The 22,958-nt window shown below is 48.5% G+C and overlaps 1 protein-coding gene across 2 annotated transcripts in view; it reads right to left on the reverse strand.

Moving 5' to 3' along the window:
- The window catches only part of DOCK1 (dedicator of cytokinesis 1), a 444,845-nt gene that overhangs the window by 21,351 nt on the left and 400,536 nt on the right, over positions 1-22,958 (reverse strand). For both annotated transcript variants that reach the window (XM_019728239.2, XM_019728238.2), the window contains exons 39-47: positions 19,917-20,006; positions 18,968-19,072; positions 14,781-14,922; positions 14,560-14,638; positions 12,635-12,719; positions 9,527-9,613; positions 7,534-7,710; positions 6,491-6,574; positions 583-720 (exon numbers count right to left, since the gene is read on the reverse strand). In XM_019728239.2, the coding sequence (XP_019583798.2) occupies positions 583-720; positions 6,491-6,574; positions 7,534-7,710; positions 9,527-9,613; positions 12,635-12,719; positions 14,560-14,638; positions 14,781-14,922; positions 18,968-19,072; positions 19,917-20,006 (987 nt within the window). The remainder of the gene's footprint in view (positions 1-582; positions 721-6,490; positions 6,575-7,533; positions 7,711-9,526; positions 9,614-12,634; positions 12,720-14,559; positions 14,639-14,780; positions 14,923-18,967; positions 19,073-19,916; positions 20,007-22,958) is intronic.

Raw genomic sequence — 22,958 nt, forward strand, 5'->3', positions numbered from 1 at the left:
GCCTCCCGCCCTTTCCCCAGGCAGTGTCCTCCCATCTCCTCCCCTGGCCATCTCCATCGCACCCTTCCTGGTGTCGATCAGTGATGACCTCCTCTGCTAGGTGAGTCTTCACTGACAATTTCAGACCTCAGTAAGCCATCACTCGTCCCGTCAGTGACTTGGACCTGGGGCTGGGCACAGGCTCCACCTTTGCTTTGGGACATTGTGAGTGTTGTTGGACTGTGTTCTTTAGCCCTTTGTGTGTGTTGTATGACTGCAGGAGTGGTCTCTCTGACGGGGCTCTGAGACGTCCCTGTCACTCTGTCACACACACAAAGGGTCGATCGTGTTCGCAGCATGGGGGCTGGGTATTTGGTGACCAAGCAAATTCACGAATGGTCACTCACCCTGACCTCTCCAGTTATTGAAAAGGCGGTTACTGGTTTCCTGGCAGATGGGCTGACAAAGGGGGCTGAGGTCCCTGACACGCCCGCTTCCTCAGCAGGCATGATGTAGACATCGTGGTTACCTTGCCCAGTGAGCCTGTCACTGTTGAACGATGTGACACACAGAACCCCCACTTCTGCAATGGGACCCACTTACCATGGTCCGGACGCCATACTGCTTTTCCACTTTTTCCTTTAGCTGTTTGAAACAGGCTTCCATTCTCTCATGAAATGGTCTCAGTGCTTCTGTGACTTTCTCTCCATGGATCCTGATCCCTTCGGCCAAAAACGGGATCTGAAAAACAAAGAGGTTGACCCTCCTTATCTCTTGGTCAATGGTCTAGGGACAGAACGCACACCAGGCGGGAAGTGGCATCGTGCAGCATGTATCTGCTTTTGCGTCCAAATCCAAATGGCTGGTTGAATTCATCAGCAGGCACATTGCCCCCGAAGACCAAACTGTTTAAGTTAAAATCATTTGTGTTTCAAATTGGGCACGTCTCGTGCGGCGCTGGGCACACGACAGCCTCTTGATTACTTCCCGGACTTGCATTTGTCTATTAATCCAGAAGAGACTTATCTGTGTTTTCACTTGAGTTCGGGAATAGCTGCATTTTGAATTTGTTTAGATGTGACTTGATCTATTAGCAGGGGGTCATGTCACAGTGAAAAGATGTTTTTCAGCTGACAATATTGTCTTTGTAGGCAACTGAGACCCTATTCCAAAAAGGAAAGATCTAATTATATGTGATTTGTGGTCTTGAAGGAGAGTCTTATTTGGAAAGGAAGACCAAATTTATTCTTCCTTAAAACTAAAAATAATCACTTCTCTGCCAACACTGCTGTCACAAAATATCCATGCCAACACTTCATTTCTGAGAGTGGAGATGTAGCTGACCTTTAAAAGCGTCACCGGCAGACATTTCATGCCCAGCCCCAGAGACCCTCCAGCGTCCCTGCTGCTGGGTGGGGTAGGAAAGGCTCCTTTCTTTCCCTGGCTTCTGCTTCTAACCCCCCCACCCCTCCCGCTCAGACAGGGAGTTAGACACTCCTCAATATAATCAAGCCAAGAGGCTTCCTCTTAATAATTTATAATGAAATCAAAATACTGATTAAAAACAGATTTTCCTAATATGACAGAACACCAATCTCAACGAGCAGATTTATTAGTTAGAAGGATAATAAGTACACAATTGAGTTTCACGTGAACAAATTCGAGAAATCTTATCAAGATGAACCAACGCCTGCGTGGCATTTGGTTGCCATTTATAGCACGCAGCTGCTGTCTCTTGCGGGGCTCCAGGAAAGGACAGACTAAGCAGCGCCCCCTGTGGCTCCAGCGCCACGCGGCCTGCTCTCCACCTGCACTGGCAGAGTTTGTTTTCCTGACAGTTGGTTCTATAACCCCGGTACACGCCAGGTATCCCCTTCCTGCCCGTTATCGCCAAAAGGGCAGCATACAGGTGAGATTTCAAAATGGCTGGGACGGTTTAGTATTCCTCGTGGATTCCTCCTGCAGATGGCAGTTTGCTCAGGTTCAACACCAGGAAATGCTCCCGGTAATCCCTTTGTTTCCCGAGTTGCGTTCCGCCTCGGGGGTTAGCAAAGGCAGGCCGGGGACCACTTGTGGTGGGATGCTACGTGTGTTGTGTCTGTCTGGGTACTGACAGGGGTGAACGCACAGCTACCCTAGACACCGAAAGCATTTTGATAGAGAATGGATCTTCCTCGAAGTGCAAAATACAGTCTAATCATTTCTGTGTCTTTTGTTGGTTTGATAAAACTCTAAACTGGGCAGACTGGACATCCAAAAGGTGCTTAATGGAATAAAGGCAATTTGATTTGGCAGCTGAAATGTATGGGGTGTGAGATTTCCCCCCTTGATAGGTCCCTGACGTTGGTCACACAGAGCCTTCTTCTGTGCTCGCTTGGGGCTGAGCTGCAGCTATGAAAACACAAGTAACCCCCGTGTAATGCGGTTGTTAGGTTCCTAAAAAATGCCATGTTATGCGAATCCATGTTATACGGAACAAAGAACTAGTACAAAAAGGGGGTTAGTTTCCAAAAATTAAAAATAAAAATACTATTATATTTTTACAATTAAGAGAAATACCTTTATATCAAAGCAATTTTCACCTAAAGTACAACATATTAATATTTATTAAATAATGTTTTCATTGTCATCACTACTAAGCTCTTAGTACGCTCCGTGTTGTTTGGGGGAGTTCCCTAAATTTGAATGAGATATTTTTTGCTCTTAAAAGCTCTTATTACACTCCGTGTTGTTCAGAGATTTCTCTAATTCTCGAACCGTGTTAGAGCGAAACCGTGTCATAGAGGCACGGTGCTATACGGGGGTTACCTGTACGCTCCAACACATGAGACGCCTAGTGACAAACAAGGCAGATCGAGGCCTGAGACGGCCTCTGGAGACCTGTTAGTTCACTGGGTTCCGACCTGGCTGAGCACCAAACGCTCTCAGGCAGATTGCTGGACCCCACCCCCAGGGCCCTGATTTGCTCCAGAATGGGGCCTGGGAATCTGCATTTCTAAAGAGTTACCCAGAGCCCAGAGAGGAGCGAGTCATGCCTCCAGGGGTTCAAACTGAGCATGCAGCCTGCTCTCAAAAGACGTCCTTCTACATGGCAGTGCTGTATTTGAAGACTGCACATGTGTCCCCTACACACAGATTCTGGGCCTGTCAGCCATACAGAACATTGGCGAACACGGCTCAGTGTTCCAGGAGCACCACCCGGCGACAGCGGTCGTGCCTGTCATCAGCTGGGGATGATGAGTGAGCTTGGTCTTTCATCTTTGTGCATTTCAAAGAGAAATCTGGAAGCATCCCAGCAGGTTAATCTGAGTCTGTGGATTCCTCTTTGGACTCTCCGCAGGGAAGCTCAACAAGACAGCTGCATTTGGGGAACGGCCGAGCTGTGCCTTTGAGGAAAAGGCTGGCAATCCATGTGACCTGGGGACAGCTGTAAACCAGAAGAGGCCCCATGCAGCCTGCACCTGACTCCAGCTCCTACCTGGGAAGAGCGGGTAGGCACCATCCCATTTCTGCGACGGCGAAAGCTGAATGAGGAGCTGCCTGCAACTTAACAACCAGCCTTCATGTGATTTTAGGCACCAAGACGTGCTTACTGTACATCAGTGAGGGAGATTCTGCCGACAGGTCCTGGGGGTTCCCAATAGGAAAACCTCACTCAGCCTGGATGGAGCTTCAGGAAAATAGCAAACCAAACAAACTAACAAGGAAAAACAGAAAAAAGCATCCTGAGAATCCCCAAATTTCTTACTTTTGATGAGTGTGTGACTCAATTACTGATACTAAAATATGGGTTTTCAAAACATTTGCAAATGAAAGTAAAAATCACAGGTAATGTTTTGAATATGTATTTTTCATCATTTTTGATTTAATGAAGTTGTTAGAAAACAGATTCCTTCTTTTAACTTTCCTGTGAGCCGCTTTAAAATTCATCCTTTAATACAGTTATTAGGGGTGATGACATAGTGCTGACATAAAGTTCTCTCTGGGGAACAAATTATTTTCCTCTGTAGGACTTGAAACTCTTAAAATCCAATTTGCTGTAAAAGCTTACAGGAAAAAAAAAATCAATAGAACTTTTGCAGACCAAACTAGTTTTTGTGTAGCAATGGTTTTATAGCCTTCAGAGGAGTTTTGAATTTTGTACCCTTTGGTTTCTACAACAACTAAAATGGAATCCTTCAGACTCCTAAACTCTCTCCCTCTTTTTCAGTAACAGGAGACAACCTACATCAGCCTTCCATTCCATGCAAAGACCCATTCCTGGCCATCGAGGTCCCTTGGAGTCAACCCTCAATGTTTCTCGTCACAGAATAATTCCAAGGCAAATAGATGTCAAATGCATATGGATTTGTGGCAAAGTCACACCCATTAGGATGGCGACTGTAAAAAACAACAAAACCAAACCAGAAATCAACAAGTGTTGGCGAGGATGTGGAGAAATTGGAACCATTGTGCACTATGGCTGGTGGTTTCCCTCAACTGCTGAGGGAAACACTTTGGTGGTTCCTCAAACAATTAAACATCGAATGACCACAAGACCCAGCAATCCTACTTCTGGGTCTATACCCAAAAAGTGAAAGCAGGGACTCAAACAGGTATCTGTACACTCATGTTCATGGCAGCATTATTTGCAACAGCCAAAAGGTGGAAACAGCCTAAGTGTCCACTGATGGATGAACGGATAAATGAAATGTGGTACATACACACAATGTAGTATCATTCAGCCTTAAAAAGGAAGGGAATTCTGACATGTTTCAACATGGATGGACCTTGAGGACAGTGTGTGCAGTGAGGTCAGCCAGTCACAAAGTACAGAGACTGGGTGATTCCACTGACATGAGGAACCTACATTAGCGACATTCATAGAGACAGAAAGCAGAATGGTGGCTTCCGGATACAGGAGGAGGAATGGATAGTCAGTGTTTAATGGGCACAGAGGTTCAGTTTGCAAGCTGGAAAGTTCTGGAGACGGATGGGGCTGATGGTCACACAAGTGTGAATGTGCTAATGCCACTGAGCTGCACACTTAAAAATGTTAAAGTGGTAAATTTTGTGTTATGTAAATTTTACCACAATAAAATATAAAATAAGTACTTATAATATGACTTGAAGTCAAAGCTTAGCCCCACTCCACCCCAGGAGGTCACAACCGTCCACATGCTGATGATGGAGAAGCCACTAAGCTGAGGCTCTGGGTGGCAGGATAAAGCTGTCCACAACATGTGTCCTCAGGAACAGCCTCACCATGTCAGGGACCCAACTGTGTTTTCTGGGGATGACCACATGTGCACACACGCAAACACATACGTGCACACACAACACACATGTACACATGCGAGTGTACACACAACACATGTATACCTGTGCATAGACACATGTACACAATACACACATACACAACACACATGTGCACATACATTCACACGTGCATACATGCACACATGTATACATGCAAACACATAAACACACAAGCGCACATGGATACACACACACACACCCCAGAGCTAGGCGGCCTTGCCTTGTTCCTTTGGGATTAGCAGGTGAGGGCCACATCTGTGGAACACAATGCTACTGAAATGCCCGCTGCCCTTGGTTGGGCAATCACAGACCACACTCCAAGGATCCACCGGGAGGAAAGGTGCATAGGGTGCAGGAAGCAAGGTAGCCTGGGGTACAATGCCCACTGGGCGCAGGGAAACCCAGGCCTCCGCTCCCTCCGCTCTCTTCACTGGGTCAGACAGCATGCTCCTCGCCTCCCACATTCAAAAATGAAGCCTAAAGCAGTAAGTTGGCTGAAGCACAGAGCAAGTAGGCAGAGCTCCCAGAGACCGGGTCTGACGGCCCCTCCACCTCCAGGCTCACAAATGCTCCAAGCACAGATGCAAGAACAAGTAACTTCCCAGGGAACACAAGACTCCCTTCGGGGTCACCCACCCTTTCAAGACGATCGCCCTCTGAGAAAAAACTCAGAAGGCCTCAGAAGCACAAATAGGAAAGCAAGATAATACGCCTGTCTTACAGCTGGGAAAACACAAAGGAGGACCCTGCCTGAACCCAGCACGGGCGGGGAGGTGGGGAGGACGTAAGGGGCGGGCGCTCTGTGGGCTCCACGTACACTCCCACAGATTCGTGCGCCTGCACCTTTCCTGGAATGGGCTGGAGCTGAGCTCCTACGACGTCAAGGCGCTGACCTGGCCTCTGATGTTCTCTGTCAATACCAGACAAAGATTTTCCAGCAGCCGGTGAACTGACCAAAGGAGGGAAACAGATCAGGCTCATTTGCACCAGAGAATTTCCTGGGTGTTCAAATTCATGGCTGCAGCCCAGGAATTGAGTGAATCAGGGCAGTGGGGGGTGAGGTGTGGAGGTTTATGTGGGGACAAGCGTGGCTACGTGCACTCTGGCTGATGCCCGCAGGACCCGGTGCTCAAGCTGCCCAGGTGGCCCGGGCATGCACTCACCTTTCTCCCCCTCCCCCGCCAGCCCTGTGAGGCTGCTGGTGGACATTTACCTGCCACGCGATCAGGTCCTTGAGCTTCTCAATCTGCTCGTGGGCCTCTGGGTGCTCCTGCACGTACCGCTCTGTAAAGAAGGCCTGGTGGAGACAGGGAGAGCCACTCAGAACACCGCTCACCAACACGCACACCTACTGTGCACTGTGCCCTGGGGTAGGGCCGGGTGTAAAACAGACCCACACCCCTGCTGCCGCCATGGAGCTCACTCTCCCGGGTTGGGTGCTCCCAGCACCCAGGGCAAAGCGTCCACTAAGGTCAAACGAATACATGGAGTGAACAGGCAGCCAGGACGGGCATTCAGTGGGCACCCCAGGCCGAGGAGCCCAGCGAAGACACAGTGGACCTGGATGGCTCAGGCTGCTGGGTGGCAGCTCCCAGAGGCTCACACGCCTATCACCCCCACCTGGTGCCCTGCCCATGTCGACCCCACACCAAAGGGCAGCTGCCACAGAGCAGCATCTCCCTGTCCAGGGCGGTCAACCACAGTTCGTGCCCATTCTCGGCCAGTGCCCCTTCTGCCTGTTTTTACTTGGTCTAGACTAGGGACTAGCAAACTTGTTCACGAAGGGCTTCGGCTCTTAGCAAGGGCCATTGTTGCATCAGAAAACCAGGCAGACTCTAGGTAATGAATGGCTCTGGCCATGATCCAAACTTGAGTTATAAAAACAGGCGGCGGACTGTTGTGCAGACCGCTGGTCTAGACCACAGTCGTGTCCTTCAGCTTCTGCCCTTTCCTATGGGGATGATTCCTGGGGAGACCAGCTGGCCCTCTCCACCGGACCAGTCCTGCTCAAACTCTGTCTTTGGCCTTTAATGATCCCAGGTCTCTTGAAAGTCACCCGAGGGTCACTCTCCAGAGCCAACCAGAGTGTCTGGGGTGGGCAACCTGCAGCTGCAGAGGGTGCCCTGGGCTCGTGGCCTGGCCTTGGCTCAGTCACTGCTGAGATGGCTCGATGAGACCAGGATTGCTTGGAGACGGTGTTTGGAGACAGTGTGTCCCAGGATGGGGCTGTAAGGAGAGAGCTGGCATGTCACCTGCCTTTTCATAATTTGCAAAGCCGCCCATGACGGCAGGGTCCACGATGCCATTGAGCAGCATGGAGAGGGGGTTGACGGGGAGGCTGGGGTCGTCCAGGTGTTGTTGCACCATGCTGTCCAGCTTGTCGTTCGTCAGCTGCATGGTCTCGATGGCGTTCTCCAGGGGGCTGATCTCCACCTGTGAGGAAGGGGACATGGCACGTCAGGCTGGCTGCTGCGCCCACTGACTGCGTCTTATTTACCATCATCTTGTTTTAAGGAGAATGAAGAGTTGGGAATTTTAAGCATCGTGTCACTGTCCCGGAGGCAGGCCTGGGCACTTTGCAAGCCCTGTGTACCTGTGTGGCCAGGAGAGGAGAGGGGAGACAGGGGCCCTCCTATGAAGGAAGAGCTTGCGCCTCCCAGGACAGGGGCGGGCATGTCACCACTTCCTATCGGACCTCATGGCCTCATCTCCAACCCTGCCATTGGTCTGTGGGAATGACCACATCTCCTCCTGGCTTCCCTTCCACGGCCTCTCACACGTCTGCCCCATTTGCCTCTAGAAAGAATAGTTCCGTTTTTATCAAACCAACATTAGCCACTGTGTCCACAGACATTCCAAGGTGGGCTGTTCCAGGGGACAGACACGAGCGGAGGGGGCTCGAGGGGTGTTGATGAGGCTTTCAGCCGCGCCATTCTGGGATTACGCCCGCAGCCCTCTTCGTTTGCTACAAATGGCAAACGCAGCCTGTGGCGGAACCACATCCTTCCAGAAAGTCAGGATCAGCCTGCTCCACCGCCCAGCTGTTGAGCTCCTTCCTGGGGCACCCTGGCCAGCTCACAGAATCCCTGAGTACAAAGGGCTTATGGGAAGAGGCTTGTTAGGAGGATGAGAGCCTGTTTATGAGAAGGCCCTCTTCTGTCGTCTCACACACCAACGTCACCAGATCCAATGGCACCAGTGACGCTTGCATTTCTGCCACCTGCCACTTGTCTCCTGAGCTCCCCACAGGTGAGGACCTGCCTGCCCGGGTGCTATGGGGACAGAGCGAGTGGGAGCTTCTGGAGCAGGAAGTGGAAGTGCCCAAGGGGGCACAGAGCCCTAGGGCTTCAGAGCAGGAGGTGTGTCCTTTCGGATGGGCGGGGGATGTGGTGAGCAGGGCACTCTGGGACCGGCCCAGAGCTCACGTTGGCATGGACGAAGGACTGGAAGGGAAACAGGACTGGGAAGAGAGGTTCAGGTCCGTTCTAGAACCAAATCAGCTGCCGTCTAGGGGGCTTATTGTGAACTACCAGGTAGGCACCAGCCTCTGGATAAGACCCTGACGGGTGAAAACAAAAGGCATGGACACGCACGACAAAGCAGGACAAAGTGTACATATGTCAATCAGGTCTTGTTATACTGGCAACTGCCACACCCTGAAACTGCTGCATATCCAATGAAAACCTGCTACCTGGCTCTGGTTCCCAGACATGAAACTGCCCGAGGGCTCACCAGGCGGGCAAAGCACAGTTTAGCTAATGAGATACGAGTCATTATTTCGTTAACAAGCGCCAGTGAGGGGTGTCTTCTCAAGCTATTTTTACTTGAAATGAGCAAGTACTATTAATTAAGTTGTTTGTCATGTAAATGGCAATAAAACCATCAGGAAGAAAGATCTTAAAAAGTGTATGTAAATTGGAACTCATCTTAAACTTTTCATTTACTTAACAGAAACCACTGTCAAAACAGCACAGCGAAGCCTGGCTTTAAATATTTTGCGAGAAGAAATGAAATCTTAGTTCTGGTTTTCTTAGAAGCTAGAGTGGCTGTGATTACGCAGCATTTCCACAACAATTTTTGAGGAGAGCTGCTGCTCTGAGAACACGTGGGGTTATCACGGGCTAAGACCTGTCTGGTCTGGGGTCTGCAGTGTGCGTGTGGCCACAGGACCGCGTGACGCTCGTGGGTGAAAGGCCGTGTCAGATGCATAAAGGAGGATCGCAGACGATCCCTTTCCGAGTGTCCTTACCATGAAGACAGACTTGACCTCAAACCACCTTAGAATTCCAGGTAACTTATATGCAGTGGTGTAGACGGCTCTCTCGATCCACATATTCTGCAAAGGGAACACACACAGCACGTGTTAGGTGGGCTGACCATCGCTTCGGCCCTGAGGGGGATTGCTACAACTCTCCACGAGGCAAGGCCTCCACCAGCACGGGATTCCTCCTGGGACAGGTGCCACATGGCCGGAAGCTTCTGTGTTCTAAGCAGGTCACCCCTCCCAGGCCATGCATGCTCTGCTTACCAGTCAGTCACAGGACACATCAATGTCCCCTGCTTTCTTGGCCAACAGTACGTAACTCCCTGCCACTTGGCAAAGAAAATATAATAGGAGAGTCGGGGAGAATTATATCTGCCAAAACAGGGAGGTTTCCTCTGAGCAAATAGATTTTTGGAAAGGTTCCAATGAGTTTTGCATCATCCTTACTTAGCGTTCAAGGGAGCGCCTTGTGCAAATGCACTGAGGAAAAGTTAAGAAAAGTGATAAAATGAGTGTTTGAAGCTTAGAATTTTTGTTTTTCTTTGTATAATACAGTGATACCCGGTCTTTGAATGTAATGCATTCCGGAAGACCGTTCGAGTTCTGAAACGTTTGAAAACAGCCAACAGCTAGACCTCAGGATCTTGCACTCAGCAGAAGCCACGTGACATGTTCGACTTCTGAGGCATGTTCGAAAGCCGAAGCATTTACTTCTGAGTTTATGGCGTTTGTAAACTAAAATGTTCGTCAACGGAGACATTCGAAAATCGAGGTACCACTGTAATGTGTTGACATTAGAAAAAAAGACATGGAAATAGAAGGGAGAAAAATCACCCACTACTCAAAGTTGGTCACTTAACTTAGTATCTGTTATTTAAAACTTCTCACTAAGCATTTAAAAGTTGTATTTTCAATAAAAGTACCACCTTACAACCTGTAATTTTTTTGTAAAATGGTACATTATATATTGCAGGAAATTGTTTCAAGCCAATAAATATAATTCAACATCTCTTTAAAGCCAGCACAGGACTCCATTGCAATAAATCTTTTTATAGTAAATCTTTTCTCCCACCTTCTGCGTTATCAGCGTCCCTGTCAGTGGTACTCACTGAGCAGACTGAGTCTGTCAGCAGTGATCCTGACAGAAAAGGAAGGCATAATGGGATGTTAACAATGCCAGAAAGCACTAATCCCAAACCTTTTAAACTCCAGAGCCGGAGGGGGAAGGACGTGGCTGAGTCCCCAGGACACAGGCCACACCTCCTGTCCCCCAGCCACTGCTCCTTATGTCTCAGTCCAGCTCCCTCTGGCACTTGCCTTAGGAAACAGCAGTCTGAGCAGGCCCAGACCACATCTGCAGGGAGCGCCTTCCCCCACGCCAACACACCCTGGGGGCCTCTGGGTTCCACAGGGCTTAGGACCGGCCCGGCTAGCCCTGAGCTCTCGGCCTGGCAAGATGGCTTTCCCAGCACCGGCCCCTGAGGCCAGGCTCCCTGCTGCAAGAACCCCCATGCTTACCTGGAAGCCTGAGGCTTTGTCGGGAGTGTGAAGGACTAAATCCTGTGGCTGTGGGGACCTGGCGGGGCCATTAGGGGATTTCAGGGCCATTTAGAAAAATCACAGCCTCTGAGGCTTATGCAGCTGCAAGGGTCATGGGTCTGGGTTATTCTCAGCTCTGCCCTGACTGGCTGTGCACCCGTTGGCGGTGTACTTGACCTCCTTGTGTCTCTTGGCAGTGCACGAATGCACAGAGCTGCCAGGGGGAGAGGTGTGCGGGAAATTCAAGAACTACAGATCTGCAGTTGAGAAACCATGTAAATAATGGCGGGAATGCTGTCATGACCATGACCATGACAGACAGGTAGGGCTGAGAAAGCCCCGCCCCCAGCGTTGCAGTGCAGGTCAGGCCGTGCCTCTCTCACTACTACACACAACACCACACTGACTGGTCACAAAATAGATCTAGGATGCCCCACGAACGAAGAAATAGGGTCTCAGTTTTTAAATAACCCATGCCGGAACTGGGGACGACTTCAGAATTCACCGACCCTGAGCTCCTAGCTGACACATAGACAACTGGGCTCAGGCAGGAAGGGCGTCAGGAGCTGTGCCCCGAGACTCCCAAGCATTTTGCCCTGAGATTGGAAGATTGTAGGAAAGTTAGGGCTTCCAGGGAAGGTGCATGGAGGTGGCTCCGCGGAAGCGCCCCCAGCTTCACTGTGGGTCAGCTGCCAGGTGCCAGTTCACCTTTGACCTCCAGCCTGCAGGTCAGGGGGAGCCATTCCCAGTAGTGCTGGTGTCCTCAGGGGTCCCTGAGGTTAATCCCTCCTTAAAACATGGCCTATGGAGGGATTTCCAAGGGAGGTTTTCAGGGCAAGAGGAGGGAGAAACATCAACATTAAAAAAAACACCAAAAAAAAACCCCTGTGCTTTATTTCATGCCTTTGCAAAATGGAATCCATTAAACCAGTTATATGTATATTTTCTAAAAGGCTACAAGGATCTGTGTCAATATTTGCATGACTCTACGTGGTTTTCAACAGGTGACTGACGTTTGGCAATGTGTGATAACATTTTGACTCTGTTTTTGATTTTGATGCTGATTTGATGGGTTGGGGAGGTGCTACTGGCATCTCGGGGGTCGAGGTCAGGGACGCTACTCCACATCCCATGGCCGGTACAAAGGACAGTGCCCAGCGCACAGAAGGACCCCGGCCCAAGACGCGGCAGCGCCCGGTGCAGACCCGTGAAGTGCTTGGCACCTCTGTGCGCCTGTCTGAGTGGTGGGCCAGCACGTACCCCACGGGCCCCGAGGAAGATGACTCAGGTCCACCTTCGGAGAAGCCAGAGTGCTAGGGGCAAGGGAGCGCGTTCACAGCACGTCACCTTAGTGCAATATCATAGGTACCTCCGCAAGGCCATTTGTGGTATATTCATCGTTTCACCAAATTTGAAGGGGTAACACATTAGGATTTCTGTACATAAAGTACAAAGCCACTGAACACTGCACTGGGGTCGCCTCTGAGGCCATATTTTTCCACAGGCAGTTTTGTTGGTGGTGGAATGTGCTTTTGGGGATGGTTGTTTTTTTACCGCAAATTCATTGTCTGGGTTTTTCTCTCCCTTGCGGATTGGCCGAGAATATTCAAATCGCTGGACCTCGTTTACCCTGTAAAAACTGTAAAGAGACAGAGAAATCGTTAGACATTTAACCCAAAAAGCAGTCAGTTTGCTTTTAGATGTGAGGTCTGGCCTCCCAATAGGTCATTGCATTCCTTAAAATATCCCCAACCTTGACTCGAATCGATAGCAGTAGCTTCTTCTCCCCATCGGCATGGGAAGACAGATGCTGGCCGGTGGAAAAATTACCTTGAGTTTCTGCCCCCTCTCTGTCCCTGAACACCCTCAAGGGAGAAGTGATGCTGAGTAAGAGTGAAGTGGACAAAAACAGAGATACAATGAAGGGAAGGAGAGAGGAAAAAGGCCTCCATTCTCCATTTGGGTATTTATTATTTTAAAAACCTAATAATTTAATAATTCAACAATTTATTAAAATAATTTAATAATTTGCTATTTTGTTAGATAAAAAATTTACGTCTTTATTATTTTTAAAGAGGTCTTATCTACTTCAGTTTCGAATCTACAAAAGGCAGACTTGCACGGACCAAGAGTGTGCCTTCCTTGCTTGGGGCGGGGGGCAGGTGTGACAAACTCCAGAGACAGGCTGGGGGGCCTTATTCATCCTCCTGCACTGAAATGCAGCTAGGCTCCCCACATGGAGGGGAAATACCTGAGAGTCTGCTATTGTTCACTACTTAATTCATGCCTCCCTCTGAGAAAAAGATGTTGCAAAACTTAAAATGGATGCCTTGTGGAAGCCATCATCCGTCAATAAACAGAGTCCTGGTTTATTTCCCATTATTGCTGATAAAAGGTTAAAAAAATGATAGTGAATTTTCGGGAAGGCCACAACCCACCAAACTCCATGATACAAAATAAGCAGATCTTAAGCATTGTTAGACCATTGAAGAGATTCATTTTCTTTTTTTTTACTAGAACAAGGATCAAATAAAAAAAGAAAATTCTTAACATCAAAGGGACATCTAAAGCAGGGTGTTTCTACAGCATTGCCAAGTCAGATGCAATTCAATGGAGAGACATAAAATCTCACTCAAATTCAGACAGCTGACCTGTGAGTTTTAAAAGCCATAGTACGGAATTGTTGTGATTAGGGGTGAAAGGGCTCTTCTCACCCCAACCCAGTTCTCCACCAAGAGCACCTGTTCGAATCCCTTTTCCTGCCCTACAGAATGCAAATGCCGGGCCACAGCCCAGGTGTCCAGGCTCAGATCTGCTGGAGATGGAGCGGGGCCTGTGCACCACTGAAAACTACAGGGATCCTTTCACCAGGTGGAGCAGAAGCGACCAGAGTGTCCCCTCCTCCCGAGTTCCCCTGTCTCCTGACCTCGGGAAAGGAATAACCCTTGCATCCTCCCAGCCACTTCCTTTATAACTTCCTCTACAGTTGACCCTTGAATGACATGGGTGTGAAGCACAGGTCCACTTAGATACGGATTTTTTTCAATAAACGCCTGCACTGTTTTTGAGCCCTGGTTGGGAGCCCACGGATGGGCAGGGCTGACTGTGTGCACTGATCTGTGCTATTTTATATGAGGGGCTTGTGCATTCACGGATTTGGGTATCCAATGAGGTCCTGGAACCCATCCCTCCAGATACCGGGGGACAATGACGTTTTGGGGAGTCCAAAGTTATACTCAGTTGTCGAATGCCCGAACCCCTGTGCTGCTCAAGGGTCAACTGTACCTGCTTCACTCCACATCCTTCCCTGTGATGCTGAAAATGACTGGCTTCCCTTTTTATTCTAAGTAAACAGAAAGGGCATCTGAAAAGCTAATCGAGGACTAAGATCCGTCGTTTCAAAGGTGAAACTACGAACAAGGGATCTGTACACAGCCTCTCCCCACCCTCATGCTGGACAAGAAAAAGGGGCTGATTACCTTACAATCTGCTCTGACACAGGCCTGTGAAATTTCGGGGGCAAATCGAGTTTGGGCTTCACTGTGAAGCACTGAATATCTGAAGGTGAAAGGGGTCAAGGAACATAAAGCAGCGTGAACATCCATCGTGAGCGGGTCCCCCTCTTCCCCAACACCACCGCTCCAAAGGAATGGGGGTGCGACCTCTTCCTGTTCGCTGTGTTGTGGTCTTAAAAGGATACACTGGCCCGGGGAGCTCTTAATATCCTCTCCTGGTGGAGATGTCGTCTTCATTTTCTCAGCGTTTGGAAACTGGGTTAAGAGCCGGGCCTCGAAGTCTTCCCTGCGTTCGTACTCTTTGCCCCGGTAAATGAAAACCTTCCCCTGGAAACAACGACAGTCATGAAGTGACACCACAGGGCAGGGCCAGGAAAACCTCCCACAGAAACGCACTGGTGTTTGGTTAGGAAGGAGGAAGTCGCTCACTGGAGGAACAACCTGTCATCTCACTGGTCGTATCGGCCAAGAACACAGGAACACAAGCCACGTACGTAATACTTTGGAGGACGCCGTGACCCCACAACGCAGAGTTACTGATCTCTGGTGATGTATACAGTCTTCACGGGAACAAACCATTTACAAAACTATGAAAAACCAAGTGCATGAAATGGCAGAGAGGGTGAAGGCACCCGGATGAGCACCCGGCAAATGGGTGGGTAATGGTGGGTGTCGTGTGTGTGTGTGTGTGTGTGTGTGTGTGTGTATTATTATTTTTTTCTGGTAGGACCTAATGAGTTTTCATCCTGCCAAAAGGAATTTAAGAGAGCATGAGATTACAGTGGGGCCTCAGAACCTGAGCGTGACATTTCAAGCGGACTCCTACAGAATTGTGGCTTCAGCAGAACCAGACGAAGGGGTCCAGACCAAAGCAAAGCCCTTGGCTTCCCCTGGTGGTGAGACTGGAGGTGGATGGTAGAACTTCCCTCATTGGCAGGTTCAGAGACATATGTGTATGGACAACTATCCATCAACCAATGCCAAGGCAGAACACAGAGTTCTCCTTCTAAAGGTTCGTTCTGTCCATCTCCCATTTGTCACCTCCATCAGTTCTAGTTGGAGAGTCCCTCTGGGGGTAGTGATAGATGGCTGGGCTAGGTGACCTTGGGGGTGCGTGTTAACTAGGTAGGCATTCTTCCTTACGTAGGTTGTCTTGTTGAGGCCACTTCTGTCTGGGTGTGACTCAGTCACTCTGTAAATGTATCTGTTAGGAAAGCTCTGATTCCAAGACATAACAAGTCTCTGTACCTTCAGATTCAACCAGTGTGTTCTGAGTGTCAACTGAGTCACTGAAAGGTGGCCATGGGTAGACAGTGTGGTGCTCCGCTGGTCCCTGAAGCCTATTGCCTCCCCCATCCACCCCACCCCCATCTTAGGGCTGTCTGAACCTAAAGGAAACCTACATCAAGGAAAAAACTGTGAGCAGAAGCTCGGAACCCGGGAAACGGGGAGCTGGGGGCTGATGCTTTTCCTCATGGGACTTGGTTGTGTGGGTGGATCTGTTGTTTTAACCAAGGGACACGGGGTAAGAGGCTCCAGGTGGGCTGGTCACAACCAGGTGCAGCCCTGTTATCTGTCGTGACGACGACAGATGCCAGAGGGGACGGGGAGAGAGGCAGACAGATAGAACAGCATTCCCCTGCGTACTTTTATATTTACCTCCTAGAGACTCAGCTCACAGTCAAATTAAAATTTATCTAATTAATGAATTTTCAAAAGATAAAGAATGATCCTCTGGTATACTCAATTTATCTCCCTGCCTAGTCTCAACTCATTCTGAGTTCCTGTAAATCACTGAAGAATGAACAATTTAAGAATTGAATATTTTACTCACTTTGTGCTTAGGTATGTCTTAAAGTACCCATTATGGAAGAAAAATGTTCTCTTTCTCTAAAAAAATAATGTCAAACAGAAAGCAAAGTAATGTGTAGTCTTAATCGGAAATATAAATACCCAGCATGGACATCTTTGAAGGCTATACAAAGCCAAACATTTCAGAAATTCAGGAAGATTTAATGTATAACAGGCACTAGGAAATGAAATGAACTTATGATGCTTTACACGACAAGAAAGACTTAATAATAACAAATGTATATAAGGCTTTAACAGAAAAACACTAATGAGTTATAGGTGAAAACACTGATAACATTTTCTAGAAACGTCAATTACTTTGCATTCTGAAGTGGTCCCTTCAAACATGAAAACAAGGGGGAAATGTACATATAGTCAAAGATAGTCATTCCTTGTAAGGACCATAACTATTAATATGATTGCAAAAAAAGATCAACTCTTAAAGAAAAACACAGCAAAAGGGACAGCGAGTCAGTTCTCAGGGGCTGTTCTCCCAGAAATGCATTAAGGAGCCAGACGTTCCACCCACTCTTTTTATAACTGCTAATGTCATTGTCAGATTGAGCCCTGACAGGTGATCTGTGAAGCGTAATAAATATAGTGCTGCAGCCCCACGAAATTACTCAGGTGTGGCGGGAAAGTCAGTTCAATAGTAATCACGCCCGTGAAACCCTATTCGTACTTTGCATTTTGTCTTTTTGACAGGGGTGACCCAGTGTGTCCTCCCAGCATAGCCCTGGCACTATCAGTTGGCCCAGGCACAGTGCCCACCCCGCTGGCACGTCAGGAAGCCAGGACAGAGCCGTAGTTAGTGGCCTTGGATCCAGCACTGAACTCAGACAGCCACACCTGTAACACCCAGCACAGCACGGGTCGGCCATGATTCAGGCTCGGTCTTCTCTTAGAGTCACACACACACAGAGCCACACGTTCAATTCCACGCACATTAATCAAAGCTGTGAGCAACGTTAGGTGACGTCAGCTCCAAGCTCGTTATACCCTTTGGCTTGTTTTCCTATTTAAAATAAAGTTAATTTCCAAATGCTCCCTAATGTAGGACTTACAACAGTATTCTTTTTGGAAAGGAAGACTTTCTCCAGAATGGGAGTTTCTGACCAACCACTATCTTAGACGTGTACTGCCATGGCTATACAACGAAGGCCGTGGAGTCAAGGAGAGGCTGAGCTGTGCCGACAGGGCCAGATGCCCCAATCACCCAGCCAGGACCCTGCGTGAGTGGGTCAACCAGCAGGTCTCCCTCGGGAGCAGGCCAGCCCTACGAGGTCACTGGTTGACATTCACAAACAATGACAAGTCCTCACCGACTACGTCCCTCACACTGGTGCCAAAATTGGGATGTTGTATACTATCAGGGAAGCCTGTGGAATCAGAAACTCCAGGCCAAAGGAACATAGCCCTGGGCCTAGGAATGTCTCACTGGGTGTAACTGCTCCAGGCACAGAGCTTCTGCTCCCCAAAACCACAGGAACCATGCATCGTCTCCCCATATAAGAGAAAAGCACATGTCACTAAAAAAATGCCATAAGAAATGACAAGAAACCATGACTTGTTGGTCAATGACATCCAAGAATGAGTTTTTGGAAACTGGGAACAATTGTCCGAGCAGGCCAGGTGGCAGTGGCTCACCAGTTTCTCCTCTGGCCTCGTGAGTATTGGGGAATGGGCATTTGGTTGCCCACTGTGGTATTTCTTTCATCCTATGTCAAACAGCACATGTCTGTCTCAGGGATGGACTATGTGTCAGAGCTTCCTGCACTGGAAATCCATTTCCAGCTTCACAGGTGATTAAAAGTACACATGTTCATAGCAGTGCTATTCACAGTAGCCCAACAACCCAGACGTCCATGAAAGGACGAACGGATAAACAAAACGTGGTACATCCCATCGATGGAGTATTACTCAGCCACAAAAAGGAATGAAGTTCTGAGACCCTTCCACATGATGGGCCTGCAGGACCTGTACTAAGAGCAATGAGCCAGAAGGGCAAATCCTGTGTGATCCCACTTATATGAGGTCCCTTGAGTAGGCAAAGCCATAGAGACACAAAGTGGAATGGTGGGTGCCGGGGGCTGAGAGGAGGGGAGAAGGGAGAGAAATTATGTAATGGGGACAGAGTTCCGGTTTGGGAAGATGAGAAAGATCTGAGGAGGGAGGGTGGGGGTGGTTGGACAACACTGAATATACTTACTGCTGCTGCACTGTGCACGTACAAATGGTTAAGTTGGTAAATTTTATGCTGTGTATATTTTTATCACAGGTTTAAAAATACACATAAATGGCCGAAGGGGAGTTCTGTTTAGAAAAAATCAATAGAAAGTCTATATACAATCAAAGGAAGCATTACCAGCTCCTCTTTGGCACCCTAAGCGCCACACTGAGCTATCAGAACACAGAGTCAGACTTTGAGCCACGGGGGCAAAGTCCACACTTTTCCTGAATGGGCAGAGGCTCTCCGGCCAGGGAACAATCTCGGCTCAGATTAAACAGAATCAAAATTTACCCGGAGGAATGTGGGAAATCCTTGTCCATAGTAGCCAACAGCAAAATAGTCAGGCTTGGGTCTTATCACTTTGACGATGTTTTCGTAAAACTGAGCTTGTTTTTTCTGAAAGGAAGTAAGAAAACACGTTTCAGGTTTGAATAGAGTATTTGAGCGTCCGTTCTTCTGGAGTCTTCCAGTGGGCTCTCGGCACTTTGGCAACTCCAGGAGGGTCTTAGGAGGAGAGGCATGAATGTGTGCCTCTGAGTTTAGCCTCGCCACCCAGCTCTGACAGTAGTTTTCACTCATCCTCTAGTATTCAGAAGGGGAGTGTGACCAAAAAAGCCAAATGTAGCAACCAGCTGTGATTTATAGGGTTTTCAATAACCGCACAGATGCCACAGAAATGGTTTTCCTTCTGATTAAAGGGCTGGTCTTCAGTATTTTAAAAAATGGTATTGACCAGATACGGGGAGACATTAAAGAAGAATTTAAAAGGGCAGAATTCTGCTCCGCATGAATGATAAACATTACACCACCATGAAGTCGGTCTGCTGAATACAGAAACGACGTGGTAGCCGAGAAGGCAGTAACCAGAAACTGACGGAGCTTCCGTCGCAGGTGACAGGTCCAGGCCACTCTCCATCCACAGTTTTATACCAGTGGCGCCTCTGGGAGGCCCTCGAGCCATGATGACCACTGCATGCACGAGGTCAGCGGGTTGCACATGGAAATCGTCCACGGAAGTCTTAGCGTGTGGTTACAAAAGCTCAGTGGGAAATAGAGTGGACCCTCGTGGGCCAGAACCTACCAGCAAATAAATCATGACTCTCCTCCCAGACAATGCAGGACGATGGCCAAGGCCACAGAGAGCCTGAGGAGAATCCCCACGTGAAGAGGGGAAGGGAAATTCCAGAAGAACAAGTTTAGATCGCCCGTGTTCTGTACAGAGAGAGGAAGGAAGACCTACCAGCAACTCACTGAGTTGTTCATAATCAAACATCTCGTTTTCATACTGTTCGGCAAGCTCCTTGCCCAGGGCGATGGCCTCCTCCCACATCTGCAAGGAAGAAAAGGGAGCGAGAAAGCCACCCTGAATTACGCGGTCAAAGGGTGAAGCAGTAACACGACCGTTCATGATAAAATACTTTGGAAATGAGCTTACTTAATTTGCAAACACTACGAGAGCAGTGACTGAAAAGACAAATATTTACGAGAGGCTCGTGTCCTTTGGCTCATGATACGTGGTCACCTCCTGCCTCAGCCATCAGGCTGCGTCCGCCCACGGTGCTCGCTGGCTCCCATCCTCTCTCTCCTGCTGCCAGTTATGGCTCCTGCAGCCCACGTGTGAGCAGCTATGGAGCCAGGGAAAGGGACGCAGGGCGACGAGAGGCTGCGAGGAGGCTGATGCTGCTCTTTCCCAAATCTTCCCACTTAATACAGTCTCTGTTTCAGCAGTCGGAAAGGCCAGGATACATTTCAGCTCTGAATTAAGGCTTACAAGAAGTTCACTGTATGTGTGCAAGTACCGGGAGGATGAAAAGCCTGCCGTCATCTTATTTATTTTTTTAAGGAGGGTGCAACTCACAGTGGCCCAGGCGGGGATAGAACCAGCAATCTTGGTGTTAGTAGCACCGCGCTCTAACCAACTGAGCTAACCAGCCACACGCCATCATTTTAAAAGAGGAACTTTCTGCGGTGATATTTTGCATGTGGTTTTCCCCATCCTCTAACAGATGTATCAAAATGCTGATAAACTTGTTACATACGGGATAATTGATACGTGTAGTAGCCTTGGATTTCCCTTATTTTCCCTTATTCCTTTCTTGGTGAGGGCTTTCCTCCTGACTTGCGGACGGTGGTGGGAACACAGGCTGTGAGGTGCACACTTGGCACGCCCTTGGCCTTGAGCCCTCAGCCACCTGCTATTCTGCCTTCTCTTAGTAGGATGACTCCATCAAGGGCCTTACCTGCTACTGAGTCACCCAATAGACTTACATTACAATTTACATAGCTATGACTTAAAGAAACCAGCTGCTATTTTTGATGAGAAAAATGCAATTCTGAAATAATAGTTGCATTTTAATACTTTGAAAGACAAAACAAAAATAAGCCCAGAGTAGAAACAAATTTCAGGGGCAGAGTCACCCCTGGGAAGAGAGAAAGCGGCTGAGATGTCCTTCCTACAGATTGCACACTTGCCTCTTCCCAGAACCACCCCCATCTCGTCTCCATCCTGTTGAAGCTTTCGAAGTCCCCTTGTATTCTTTGAATATCATACTCTACTGATCCAGAACTTTCTGTGGTCCTTTGCTGGAGCCCAAGCGCACAGTTCTAGAAAGGGGGAGCTTCTGTCACTTTTAATGTTTCTTCTAAGCTCCAGCCATCACTTCTTTCTCCAGTGTATTTCCATTTCAAAGAAAACGTTCCCTTTCCTTGTCGCTCTCCTTCACTGGATTTTTCTTTAGTTTTCTGCAAGCTAACACACACCTTCTCAGCGGCCTGGAATGCCATGGCTTCTAACTCATTGCTTAATCTGTTCTTATCCTGAATGATAGATGAGATGCTTTAGATCTACATCAAAAGCAATGGTTTTTAAAAAATATATAAGTCCTGAATAAATATCTTATCCAATTCACCCTGAGGTTACACGATTGTGTTTTCTATAAATGCACAACACCCCTCCGGGACTGTTTTAAAGGATTCTGCGTTAAGGAGATTTTCACCTGCTTTTAATAGGACTGGGCTCTAAGGAGTATGGGGAACTCATATTTCCAATGTGAATACGTTGAAAACTATTCAGTGCCAGAGAGCAAACAGATTCAGTACAACCAAGATTTAGATTATCTCGGTGAAAGAATCGCTTGAACTTGTGCGACTGAATGGCCTGCCTTAGCCGGGTTCTTAGATGTGCCCGAGGCTTATGGGGTTCACCATGGTCTGAAGGGATAAAGCACCCTTTGCACACACAGCTTTATTTTCTAATGTGAAACCCTTAATCCATGTTATAGCATTCCTGACACTGCTAGTTCACTGGCAACACGGAATGTTCTTTCCATCAGATGGTCTTAGCTGCTTTCTCCTGATGATAATCTTCTCTTTCTCAACTGTGTGGTTTCAGGAAGTTCCATTTCTTCAAGTTTCGTGAATTGAAAACTTTTTCTTTCCCTGATGAAACTCCTTTGTTAGTTCTAATACAGAAGTGGCTGCAGAGAACATACCAACTATTGATTTCCTGCAAAGAACTACAAGGTTGATGGTGGACCTGATGGATGGGATGATGACATCAATTTCACAGGATAAGGCAGCGGTGGCAGATGAAGGAAGAGGTGCCGGTCTGGACAGCTGTCCCTTACCACTAATTCGGGCTGGTGATGACGCATGGGGATATCCGCAGGCACCTCTGCTTTAACTCACTTACCAGCTGTAAGTGACATACCAGTGAAGGTGCTTTACCGGATGTTTGAATTTCACTTACTCTTCTAAAATTCCTGTGTTTCTCCAGGCAGGTGTTAGGAAATTACCCTCTGAATTTCCAGTGTCCACACAGGTCTCTGATGTGACAAGAATCGAACGGCGTGGAAGACGCTGGGGTGCCGGCCGAGGTCCCTCGGAGCCGGAGGGGACCATGGTGGCCCAGCTCTAGCACGGGCCCAACCACGCAGTGTGTCTGCAGGAGTGCTGGGAGGGACAGCCTCTTCCCCGTCCCTCTAGGATGAGGGCTGGAGTCCCTGGGGAAGGTGTATGTCATGGGAAGGGCAGTGGCACCTTAGCGGCTGTGGCCCAGCTGAGAAGGAGGCCGCTGTTCTCAGAGGGACCTGCAACCTCTCTTTACAGAATGGAGCCCCATTGTGGGCACCTCCACTTTCTCTAGGTCTTTCCCTTTCTCCTTGAACCAACCCATACCCTGCATCCTCCTGCTGCTCCCAACGGGCTTCGACTGACCTGAGTAAAGAAAACATTTTCCAAAGACATTCCTGAGCGCGTCAGGCCTCAGCCGCAGCAGTGGTGC

This window comes from Rhinolophus sinicus, linkage group LG07 (genome assembly GCF_036562045.2).
Source record: "Rhinolophus sinicus isolate RSC01 linkage group LG07, ASM3656204v1, whole genome shotgun sequence".
In the NCBI taxonomy this organism is placed as follows: Eukaryota; Metazoa; Chordata; class Mammalia; order Chiroptera; family Rhinolophidae; genus Rhinolophus; species Rhinolophus sinicus.